The sequence below is a fragment of the Onychostoma macrolepis genome, chromosome 06 (assembly GCF_012432095.1).
Source record: "Onychostoma macrolepis isolate SWU-2019 chromosome 06, ASM1243209v1, whole genome shotgun sequence".
Taxonomy (NCBI): Eukaryota; Metazoa; Chordata; class Actinopteri; order Cypriniformes; family Cyprinidae; genus Onychostoma; species Onychostoma macrolepis.
In genome coordinates this window covers 21296678-21309386 of record NC_081160.1, presented here as the reverse complement: position 1 = coordinate 21309386, position 12709 = coordinate 21296678, and the positions used below count along the sequence as shown (strand labels likewise).

Genomic DNA, 12709 nt, shown 5'->3' with positions numbered 1-12709 from the left:
TCATCCAGTTAGGTGGTCTCTTCCTGACTTAGTGAGCTGTTCATAACCAAAGTAAACTGCACTGAGGACCAAAATTGTGCCGCAGGTCAAAACTCTGGCTGTGCGAGACCATCCATGGAAAATCTGGATATTTAGTTTTGTCTAGTGGCGCTTTCAAAAAGAAATGCTGAAGCTGTGGTATTTGTCCAGCTGTGAAATTGGAGAAAAGCTTTCTATCAGCCAAACTTGGTGGCTAATATCTCCACACAGAATATTGTTTTCTGGCTATAATTGAGATATTTGAGTGATCCATAATAGCTGCTCGCTATGCAGAGTGGGAATCAACAGCAGACTGTTGATGTTTCACATTAAGCCTGAACAGCAGAGGATCACACAGGTCCAGGTGGCCAATAATTTGCCATTACAAGGTATTTTGTGACATGCAAAGTATTTGCTTTTGAATAACAGCTGTTATCTGTAAAAGAAATCTAATATCATGCTTCACTTGTTCATCAATCAGTAGCCCTTCACCATATGGCACATCATATGGTGCATTAAATAATAAAGCATATAGATGTATCATCTGATTGCATCAGGTATGGTCGTTATAAAAAAAATCAATTGCTGCTGAGCTAAGCTTTGTGTTTTATTGCAGTTCAAGCTTTTGCTCAAGCCAGGGATTCAGACCATATGTTCTGTAGTAACTAGGGTTGGGTCAGGATGGAAGACTAGTTGTCTGTATATTTATTTCCTCACACTCGCTTGCTTGCTTGCTTATTTATTTATTTGATTGCTTAAAAAATGCATCTTGTGGAGGAAAAAATAAATAAAATAGAAAAAAACACTGTCATTCAAAAGTTTTGGGTTGGTAAATTTATGCTCACCAAGGCTATTTATTTGATCCAAAAATACTAATTAAAAACAGTAATACTATGTAATAGTATTATCATTTAAAATAACCCTTTTCTATTTTATTATATTATTTTGAAATGTTATTTATTCCTGTGCATGTAAAGCTGAATTTTCAGTCTTTAGTGTCACATGATCCTTCAGAAATCATTCTAATATGCAGATCTTGTGCTCAAGAAACATTTATTATTATTATCACAGTTGAAAACAGCTGCGCTATTTGATAATTTTGTGGAAACCATGATGCCTTCTCTTTTCAGAATTCTTTGATGAATAGAAAGCTCAAAAGAACAGCATTTATTTCAAATAAAATTGACCAATTTAATATGTCCCTGTTGAATAAAAGGTTTTTATCCAGCATTAATAAATAAACTCTAGTGTATATTTGTAGGAATATGTAAAATGGTAACTCTAAAATTAAAGGTTAAGATTAATATAAAAAAAAAAAAAAACACCCATATAGTACAAACCTGCATGCTGCAGAGTTCCCTGTTACCAACACTGGACTCTTCAGTGGGTTTGTGATGGAGTGGCAGAAGACAACCTTGTCTTACCTTATCTAACTGTCAGCCTGGAAAAGATATTGTCTGACAGGCCGAATCGAAAGAGATCACTGAATTGATGAAGGTTCACTGGCACCATAAGAGAGAAAAGTGTGAATCAATTATGCGTGCTTCTCTGTGTCATGAGGAGAGAGGGATGACTAGAAAAGAGAAGGAAAAAATCGAGTGTGATCTCTTATTGCAAATGTGGATAATAGTGGGGCTAGCTTGCAGTAAAGGTCAATTGAGATTCCTAAATCAATATGGCTACACAGAGTCTGACCATCATTAAGTACCCTCTGCTAAGGTTAGATAACATTCTGCATTGTAGAGAGAAATGGACTTCTGTTTTCCTTGTGGGTGTGAAAGAATCTCTGAATAAGGAAGCTAATCAATTAAATACATTTCATAACATAGCGGGGGAATAAAACATTGTGCAACAGCCTGCTCAGCTCTCTCAATAAGATGAGAAGAACAGTAAGTGATTATCTCTGAGAGGACCACCACTGCATGCGCATTAGCACCATGTCTGGGACAAGTGACTCACCAAGCACAGGAAGTTCTTATAATGCATCTGTTCACAGCCAGGCTGCTTATTATCCCTTTTAACAAGGACAACATGGGAAAGGAGTTTATTACACTATTTTCCATGTAAAATACTATGGTACAGCAGTGACCGTATGGTGAAACTGATAATTTTGTGGTCTGAATTTTGTTTCCCAGGTAACTGAAACAAGGACTGGCCCTCTCGGCTGCAGTAACTATGACAACCTTGATTCTGTCAGTTCTGTGCTGGTTCAGAGTCCCGAGAACAAAGTCCATTTGCAAGGTATAAAATGTTGTTCAAATCTAGTATGTCAACTTTTGATACTGTGATGGGCATTTTTTTATGCGAAACACAAAAGGCTCTTTTCCAAAAGCTAGAGAGCTCTGCTCGACGGAGCGTTTTAAGGCATCATAGTCACGTTCTTGACATGAAGGTTGTTCCGAAAGGTTGGCAGCTTAATTATGTGGCTTCCCAAGATGACTTGTGGAGAAGACAATTTCAGGAATAAATGATAGAAGTGATAACTTCAAATCTAAGATGACAGATGATTTAAATGAAACGCAGATTATAAAATTATTCATTCAATACTGAAATGTAAGTTTTCCTTGAGGAAAAAAAAAAAAAAAAAAAAAGTATGTTCATTTATTAATTCATATGCATAATCATATATTTGATTAACAATATATTAAAAATAGTAATATTGTGAAATATTATTAAATAACTGTTTTCTAATTTAATGTAATATATAATTTATTCATTTGATGGCAAAGCTGAATTTTTAGCAGCCATTACTCTAGTCTTCAGTGTCACATGATTCTTCAGGAATCATTCTAATATGCTGATTTGGTTTTGATTTTGTTATTATTATCAATATTAAAAACAATTCCACTGCTTAATATTCTTTTTTTGTGGAAATACTTGATTACTAAAAGACATACAGTAAATATAGTCTCAATTTGCACATTCCTTTGTCTTCGCATTTATACGCATAGTTGAGTCAAACCTATCTGTCACAGGATAAATCATAAGAGAATTGAGTTTGGTCGTAATTTGTTCTGATTATTGTGCACAGTATGCATACTCACTAGGTTTTGGAAAAGAGTGAAAATCACTGCAACGGCAAAAGCACTTGTTAAGAAATGTTAGCATGTGCTACGTTTTCAATTGCTGAACAGAAAATATGATAACTGCAAGCACTGCATGTCTACCAAGTATGTGTGCGCTTTGTGACCATATGACTCCCTTTATCACACCACTTTATTCAGGTAGCCCAGTATTCTTATAACAATCTTTCTTTTCTCTGTAACTGAAGGCTTGCAGGTCATTTTGCCTGATTATCTCAGAGACACTTTCGTCCAAGCAGCTCTTAGTTACATTGCCTGCAATGGAGAGGGAACTTTTGTCTGTCGAGACAATGACTGCTGGTGCAAATGTGACTCCAAGTTCCCAGAGTGCAACTGCCCCTACATGGATATTCAGGCCATGGAGGAAAGCCTTTTGCGAATCTCTGAATCATGGGCTCTTACCTACAAAGAGTTTGAAGATTCAGGTAGGAGATTGAATTCAAGTATGTTTCAACTGAATAAATGTTGTTATTCTGAAGAAACATCTCAATTACCACAGCAATTAATTTGGAGCCTATTTTGGAATTGTATTGTATAATTATTATTAGTTATTATAGTAGTTTAGAAAATTATGTAATTTACTACTGTTCATTCATTGCTGAAGATGGACAAACAATCATTTAACTTTCTTAACTAACACTACAGTCAAAACCTTTTTCTTTCTTTTTTTTCACATACCAGTCAGTCTTTGAGATTTTAGGCTATTTTGCTTTCATAACATAATCTTTTTTTGGCATACTAGTGGGAAAAAAATAACTAATAATTCCAAAATACACATTTAAGTGTTTATTTTATTAAACCTTATCTATTTGTGACTGCAGATTTAAATTACAGTACATTTCTTTAAAGGCCATTTCCTCTAAATTAGTTTTTTCTCCTGCACTGAGCCAGAAACCTCCACTTCAGCACTTACACACTCAACAAACTTTACAGTTTCATTCCTATCTATCTTTTGAAATTTTTTACAGAAGGATTGTTCATATATCATTCATGTTATTTATATAACATTTTAGCCATATAAACATGGTGAAAATGTTATTTATATAACATTTTAGCCATATAAACATGGTGAAAATTCTATCTGTTGACAGAATTTTCGGATTTTTGTAGTAATAAAAAAGGATATCCTTTAACTGTAATATGTCAACAAAAATTAATTTTGAACTTGGCTTTTTTAGATTTGTGTTCCGGAAACTGATGCGAATTAGTCCATATTTAATTAGATAATGCATCATTTGCATATTTTAAAGTAACATTTCTGAAAACTTTTAATACACAAACATTTATATTAATGTACTGTGAATAATCAACTGGGGAATTATGGCAATAACTATCAGTTAAACTTTTTACCCTGTTGACCTGTGATGTCTTATCTAGTATAATTTCTCTACTTTTTCACACTGGTCTGAATAAATATGAACAACTGACATTCTCCACACAATGTCCTTCAGAGACAGTGTGGGATTCGAAAAAAAGATCCTGCTCAACATATTGCCTTACAGTATGTTGAGCAGAATTAATCACCCATAAAATGCTTTATTGCCCATCCAGCATCTTTCATCAAGCATATGAATGAGAGCACTTAGCATAATGTTTAGGTACTGTATTACTGCCTGTCGAGGTCACCCCACAGTGACCATTAATGCTTGAGCAAAATTAAAACGCATGGATTTTTTTTCTTCCACGCTGTCATCCTTTTCCCCTCTTCCCAAAATATCCCCGAGTTCAATTACTTTCAAAGTTTATGTTATTAGAGCTATCAGGAAGTGCCAGATATACATACTTTCTCAGGTATCGTAAATGTGTCCTTCTGATAGGAGCATCAAAGGCATTCAGCATTCTGCCCCATCAGCTAAAATGAAATGCTCTGTAGGAACCGCTTGAAAAAATGTCTCGTCACTGAAATGATTCCTTCTTATTGTCAAGGAGAGTGACGTATAAAGGCAATGCGTTCAGGCATTTATCCACTGTTCAATCAAGTTTACATGACAATACTCCCCTGCTAAAAAAAAACAATAGAAGCCCAATAGAAACCATCACAGAAATTCCAATGGTTTCCATTAAAATACCATTATAAACCATTCGATTTTTCCAGTAAAGCCATTACAAAATTCCTTTTTGTAGTGTGTTTTGGGCATTTTTCCAATAGGATTTAACATCCCACCAGTAGAATCCATCACATACCAGTAGACACATCACATTATAGTTTCCATTAAAACCAATACAATTCCCATTATAACCATTAAAACCATTACATTTTCTATTGTATTTTGGGCAGGGTTCTATTGTTTTTTTTTCAGCAGGGTCCTATATCTGAGAGAACATACTCTTTCTTCAACAGATGAGTTCAAAACATTTCTGATGAGGCTGCCGCAGAATTTCTTCCTCAACTCCTCGATGATCCAACATTTGTGGTCGCTGGATGGTGTATTTCAGCGGCGCTATGAGCAGCTGGAAAGCAGCATGAAAAGTCTCTTCAAGCGAGCCCAGCGAGTCGTTTACAAGCTCTTCAGCCTCAGCAAGAGGTGCCAAAAGCAGCCCCACATCAACTTACCGCGTGAAAGGTGAGCACAACAGACTCATTATCTGCTCATTCTTGTGGTGATAAATACACTGATACTTAATTCCGAAATGGAATAATGCCCCCAATTACTGTATCCAGAGAGGAAACTCTTCACATAGTGTTTATCATCATTATTACTTGTGTTCATGAGTGGCCCGCATTTCAGACTCCACGGGCTGTCGAGAGGAATGTTTGTCAGCGTGCTTCAGAGTGAAAAGGAGCACTAGTGCTCTTGTCTCCGGGGAGACAACTTTGTGTTTATCCACAATCAATAAGACTAAAGTCGGTATAGTGGTTCTCAACTGGCTTTGCTTCAGGCTCTAGATTTTACATTGGCTACCAAGCACCAACACGGTTTATTAGGGATGTAACGATATTAAAATCTCACGATACAATATCATTGCGGTATGAAGTCCACGATACGATATTTATTGCGATATTTAAAAAAAGACAAATGTTACGACAAATGTTTATGGCTCTCTAGGGGGAAAAGGAGTAACATTGAGATTGTGGCAAATCTGTAAAATGATGGAGACGGCAAGACACAATGCAAGGACATAAAATGCCAACGAAAGTGATTTATTATACAAAGTGAAAAAAAATCCATGTAACATCTAACCTAACTAAAGAAAAGAAACAAAGAAATCAAATCTTCAGCGCCAAGCGCCGTATACTTCCCTGCTCTCAACTAATAAAAATTAAACATACAAGGGGTGGCGTTCACCTCTTACCTAGGGTGTCTAAACATTGAGTTACCTAAGTGTTGCACAATGGAAGTCGCACGAGATCTTCCCTATCCATCTTCGTCTTGAGTCAAGAGTAAACGTCATAGAACGTAAGCTCATCAAAGCTCAAAGAGCAACGCCATCCGAGTAACAAAGTAACAAAATAACCAAACGAAATGGCAAATCAAAAAGTGGTAAGGATCAAGAATGTCAGAACAAAACAAAAAGGATTTTGACATAAACGAATAACAAGGCGCGTCAAAATGAGTAAAATGACAGCAAAAACAGGGAGCAAAATAGGTCTCCATTCACTCCTTTCAGCGTCCTTTTATCTGCCAGCGGAAACTTTACTGGCAGTGGATAGGTTGGTGTCATGTCGCTTAATGATGACTACAGCTTCATGAGCCAATCAGCAGTCAAGGGAGGCAGCCTAAGAGATCAACAGGGAAATGAGAGAGAGCAAGCAAGAGAGAGAGAGAGAGAGAGAGAGAAACAAAAAAGAAAAAAAAACAGGCAATTCCACAAGGACATTTCTGGACGTAACAAAGAACTTTTAAAGTTAAATTATTCTATCTAATGCACTTTGAGAGTTCAAAATTAAGAGAAATCTTGCGTCAGAAAAAAGTCAGTGAATTGGCTTGTACCTGAACTTTAAAGGGGACTCAACCCTCTTTTTATTTGTGATATACTGTCTCAAGTCTAAATTATATTCACACTGGTGTTTGTGAAAATGAATATTTCTTAGAATTTTTTTTTTTTTTTTGCATTACACTACAGTAGGGAAATGACAGTACTTCTTTCCTAATTTCTACACTTGAAAGAGATATTTTGAATTTGGACTGTAGTAACATTACCCATTTAAACTGCTAGCTGTCAGCAATTCATACTACACTTTTAAGCTTTTATTTTGATGGAAATCGCAGTCTAGCTTTTATTTTGAAGGAAAACTCCACTCCCAAGACTACACTTTTTGCCCTGATGGCAATGTGACCATGATAATATCGAGACAGTTTTGCTATCGTGATATTGATAATATCGTTACATCCCTACAGTTTATTGTACAAAAGTAAATAAAAATGCCCTTAAAATGAAACATTTTTGAACAATATTTAAGTGTAGTTTTATCTGGATCATATTTTCTTCTACAGTGTATAGTTTTTTTTCATGATGTGGAAGTTTGAGAGCAGCCTATCCATGCCAGCATCCTTTGTATTTACACTAATTATTGTGTTATCCTAACTATAGACAATTATATGGTTAATTAAATGAAAAAAAAAAAAGTTGATTCATTCAATAAAAATCACAGATCACACCAAAGATTAAAATCAATAAATTATAAATGTGTGATTAACACATTGAATACCCAAAAGGAATATAAAGGAGATAAATATGAATAAATAAATGAAACATACATTCGTAAATGTGAGCACATTATGCACAGGAAGTGGGAAAAATGGATGCTGCATTAAATTGCATTAATTGTATTTTTATAGTCCATATCAATCAGAAAAATTAACACATTATTTTTCACAGCCCTAATTTAATGATTTGTCAAAACAGACCTGCAACCCATTTTATGGCCATAACCCACCAATTGAGAACCAGCAGTTTAGAGCAGTGTTATTTTTAAGTTTAGACTTTCAAATCTCCTTCAGTATCGGAACATTTGAAGGTTTGTGAAAATAAAACATGAAGCATTTGTTCTTAGAGAGAGATGCTAAGTTGCAGTTTCGCCATATTTCAAACAGAAGAAGGGTACAATATATGCCTGTACTTTTTTAGATGACTTTTTGTGGAACAGAATTATGTTTGTGCTAGTTTTAATCTTGCCATCTGCTGCTGTACCGGCTTTGGATACATGACAATTTAATCTCAACAATCATCGTTTAGGCAGACTAACTGATATTGATGTTTATCTTATCTTAGGCCACAGTCGTATTGGCTGAACTACTTCCAGTCTTTATTATACTGCTCAGAGAACAACCAGCTAGGATCCTTCTCAGAAGAACTGCACACCTGCATTTGTGCATATGACCACAGCTCCTGCCAGGTACCCACACCATGCTCTGTGGGTGAAGGTGCCGCCTGCGCTGCTTGTGCTAACGACAACCACACTCGCTGCGGCAGTTGCAACGTTGGCTACATGTTAAGTCAAGGGACCTGTCGACCAATGGTGGCAGATTCTACCGAGAACTACCTGGGCTTTGAGACTGATCTTCAAGATCTGGAGCTACGCTACCTCCTACAGAGAGCTGATCGACGTTTGGAGGTCCACGCTATCTTCATCAGCAACGATATGCGGCTGAATAGCTGGTTTGATCCGTCATGGAGGAAGAGGATGCTGCTTACACTAAAGAGTAACAAATACAAATCCAACCTGGTCCATATGCTCTTAGGCATCTCCCTTCAAATTTGCCTTACAAAAAACAGCACTCTGGAACCTGCGCTCACGCTCTTCATCAATCCCTTCGGAGGGAGCCACTCAGAAAGCTGGTTAATTCCTGTGAATGAGAACAGTTTTCCAGACTGGAAGTCTGCTAAGCTGGACCTTCCACTAGAATGCTTTAACTGGACCTTGACTTTGGGCAACAAGTGGAAGACCTTCTTTGAGACCATCCACATTTACCTGAGGAGCCGCATCAAAACTCCAGGCACTGGGGCCAATGACAGCATTTACCTGGAGCCTTTGGAAATGGCCGACCCTACTAGAAATCTGGGGTATATGAAGATCAACAGCATTCAGGTGTTCGGTTACAGTATGCATTTCGACCCGGAAGCAATCCGGGACTTGATCCTGCAGCTGGACTACCCGTACACGCAGGGCTCGCAGGACTCGGCCTTGCTCCAGCTGCTGGAGATCCGGGACCGGGTCAACCGACTCTCTCCACCAGGCCAACAACCTCTGGACCTGTTCTCCTGCTTATTACGGCACCGTCTCAAACTGACAGCTAATGAGGTGTTGCGCATTCATGCCTCGCTCCAGTCCTTCAATGCCCGTCTCCCCAATTCTCTGGATTATGAGACCACTAAACTCTGTAGCTAACGGCTAAAGCATCACAGCAGACAGCAATAGAACAACTGTAAAAATGTTAAAGTCAAAGCTGCAATGACTTTCTGTGATAGAGACACTTTTGGACACTGATGACAAGTTTTTTTTTTGTGACTTTACTTTCACTAGTAGATCATCTTGCTCAAAACAGACTCATTTTTATTGTATAGTACACTGAGTTCAAAGAAGAAAGAGATTTTAAAAATATATGGAGTGTTTGTTTGTAATTTTTATATGTTTTTTTTTTTTTTCTTTTGCTTCAGTGACAGTGCACTTTCCTTGGAAAGAATACAGTGATGTCAGTCAATTTTGTAGATAAATTGTTATTAAAACATCATGGTTGTAATGGAGTAATGGTTGCATTATTTATCAGCATATTTTTATTGCTATGTGACAGTTTAGTTTATTGGAAAATGAAACACATTTTATATTTGCAATTGAGTGCACTTAATGAGGAATTAAATACATTGAACTTTGACTTACAACTTTGATAAAATAATAATGAAACAGTTTTATTGACATAATTATATTATATGCTTGTTAGGTTCATGTTAATTTATTTTTATTCACATCTCATTGGAAGAGAGAGTGTATTTTTTTTTTTTCATTACTAAAAGCATTACAAAGTCCTGTACATTATTGGTGCATTGGAGTATTATGATTTACTTATATTTCTATGCTGATGTTACATGTGTCCCCTCTATTAATGATCATTCTGAACCACACTGGCACAGTTATTCCAGGCTTATAAGCCAAACCAAAGTTTTTTTCTCTCTCCAGTTAGTCATAATTGAAGGCACAAGGGATGATTTAATAATGTAAAGGGGTCTGTGAATATAATATTGAAAAAAGTTGAATGGCGCCACATATATGCAATGATTTGAGCTGAATGTTTTCTATTGATATTCTTGATTCATCTAAACATTGTTTATTTTCAGTATTTGCAATTCAGGGTTTGTATTTGTCTAATCATGTTTTTATTATTTATTTATTTATTTTTCCATTCACATCTTTCCTTTGAACATTGGTTTATTTTAACCACACACTTTGTTACATTAGAACAAAGCAGTTTCTCTGATCCATAAAATATATATGATTACAAATTAGCCTTATACTAGAATGTAACACTGATGCCAAAATGGGATAAAGATTGTGGAATCCAGTGTGCCTTTGTGAAAACACAGTATACAGTTTTGCTTTACTTATTTTGTGCATATCAGTATATAATGCATATTTTTAGCTGTTCATGCTTGTCAGAGATTGATTTTTTTTCACCAGCTATTTCTCTCTTTTTTCTTGCATTACAGTACATTAATTTAGACAGTGTGAATGCTAATTAGTTAGAATCAACACATGATGACAGATTACGTTAATGCCAACAAAAAAAGTGTCAATAGCCTCTTCATAATCTGTGTTTGCACCTTTTACCTAGAACTAGCACAATAAATAAAATGAGCCTTACCTAACTCACCTACGTTCTCTTTCGAAGTTTACATACTGTCTTTGCAGTATAATAAGCATTTTACGCTGCAAAAATCCCACAGAATATAAACTGCAAACAATATTTTTTATAACTTTTATAAGAAAAAAATAAAGATTTGTGCCTGCAATGACTAGGAGAGTTCTCGGTAGCACTTTAGTATAGGGAACAATAATGCTCACCATTAACTAGTTGTTTATTAGCTTATTAACATGTTGGCTATTTATTACTACTTATAAAGCACATATTCTGCATGAGCATATTCTACATCACTAATCCCAATACCTGAACTTAACAATTACCTTACTACCTATTAATAAGCAGCAAATTAGGATTTTATTGAGGCAAAAGTCATAGTTAATGGTTCGCTAATGGCGAGAATTGAACCTTAAATAAAGTGTGACCGAATTTTCATCTGAGAGATTTTAACTTTTTAAATTTGAAACTGAATTGCAAGTAAAAGGATGATGCTTTTCCAGGCTGGTTTTCTCATTCAAGGCATATTTTCAACAAGGCTATTTTACATCTGTAGAAAATCTACCTGCGATTTACACAAATTGCATAATGTAAAGGTCAAAAGGTTGTACGCCAAAGGAAATTGTACATGTTTGAAGAAAAGTTGCACATAATAAGATATTAGAGACACCTTTCAAATCCAAAAAATCTCTCCATTTGTGCTTCCCTGGAAAAGAAGCTTCTTAGAGGGAAGATCACTACTTTTATGTCTTCTTGGAGCATCTACCCGCATTGCACCTACTGCAACATTTTCACATGTGAAACACCCCACGCTGTAGCAATTACTCTGCGAACACAAATGACCAAGGGAGCAGTTACTGCCAGAATGCATACACAAATCACCTGCGCGCTGCATGGAGAGCCTGTAAAATGAGAGCTTGTCAGTTATGCTGAAATGAGTTGACACGTTGTTGTAATGACAAATATGACAATAAGAAATGGCAAAACATTACATAGGCAATCGGTCTTTCTCGCAGCCTGACAAACAATTTATCATTCTGCTGTAATTGTACAGAAAGAGCTATGGAAAAGAAAAAAGTGAGCATTGCATTATATTTACTGTGCAGCTCCTCTGATGAAGATGGAAAACCCACCAGCACAGACAGAGATTAAAGAAAAAGCATCCATCAACTTAGTAGGTTAGCCCTTTATTCACTAAGCACTCTGAGGCAGTTCGCCAACGCTTGATCAATAGTGGCCGTGTTGCCTCTTTGATCTCCTCAATGTAAACATTGTAATGTTCTTGTGATTCACGATGAAGATGCATTGCTAACTTGACACTAACTTTATCTTGGGCTTCACTGTAGGTTTCTGGAGGGCTAGATACTGCAGTGAACAGGAGGCAGGCAAAAGGTAGCTGTCTGCTGCCAATAAATCAATGTGCAGCTTTATTACCTGAGAGAACAAAAGGATCCGCAGGGAGATCAATGCCATCAAGAACCACCGACTCACAAACCAGTGGCATTTTGTTGTCCAGGGCCAGGACCGTATCAACATCAATTTATTACTCACACTGTCCTTTCCACTTGATGTAGTTTGTATGAGCACAAATCAATCGCGATTTTACATCCAATTAGAATTTACCGTTGAATCACACCGTTGTACTCCCTTTGCTGCCATTGTTGCACTACTTTATATGCACACGCTAAACATGATGTTTAATTAGGAATTGTATCATAATTAAGCAACACCAGAACAGATAATATTGAGTAACTTGCATTTTAGAAACACAATACCAGTTATTTGGTCTATTTTTGCTCCAACAATATAAATAGT

At 36.3% G+C, this 12709-nt stretch overlaps 1 protein-coding gene across 2 annotated transcripts in view; it reads left to right on the top strand.

Moving 5' to 3' along the window:
• The window catches only part of brinp3a.2 (bone morphogenetic protein/retinoic acid inducible neural-specific 3a, tandem duplicate 2), a 41695-nt gene extending 30803 nt beyond the window's left edge, over nucleotides 1–10892 (top strand). For both annotated transcript variants that reach the window (XM_058779913.1, XM_058779914.1), the window contains 4 exons: nucleotides 2154–2259; nucleotides 3290–3526; nucleotides 5443–5665; nucleotides 8316–10892. In XM_058779913.1, the coding sequence (XP_058635896.1) occupies nucleotides 2154–2259; nucleotides 3290–3526; nucleotides 5443–5665; nucleotides 8316–9432 (1683 nt within the window). In that variant the 3' untranslated portion in view covers nucleotides 9433–10892. The remainder of the gene's footprint in view (nucleotides 1–2153; nucleotides 2260–3289; nucleotides 3527–5442; nucleotides 5666–8315) is intronic.
• Nucleotides 10893–12709: the final 1817 nt, after the last annotated feature.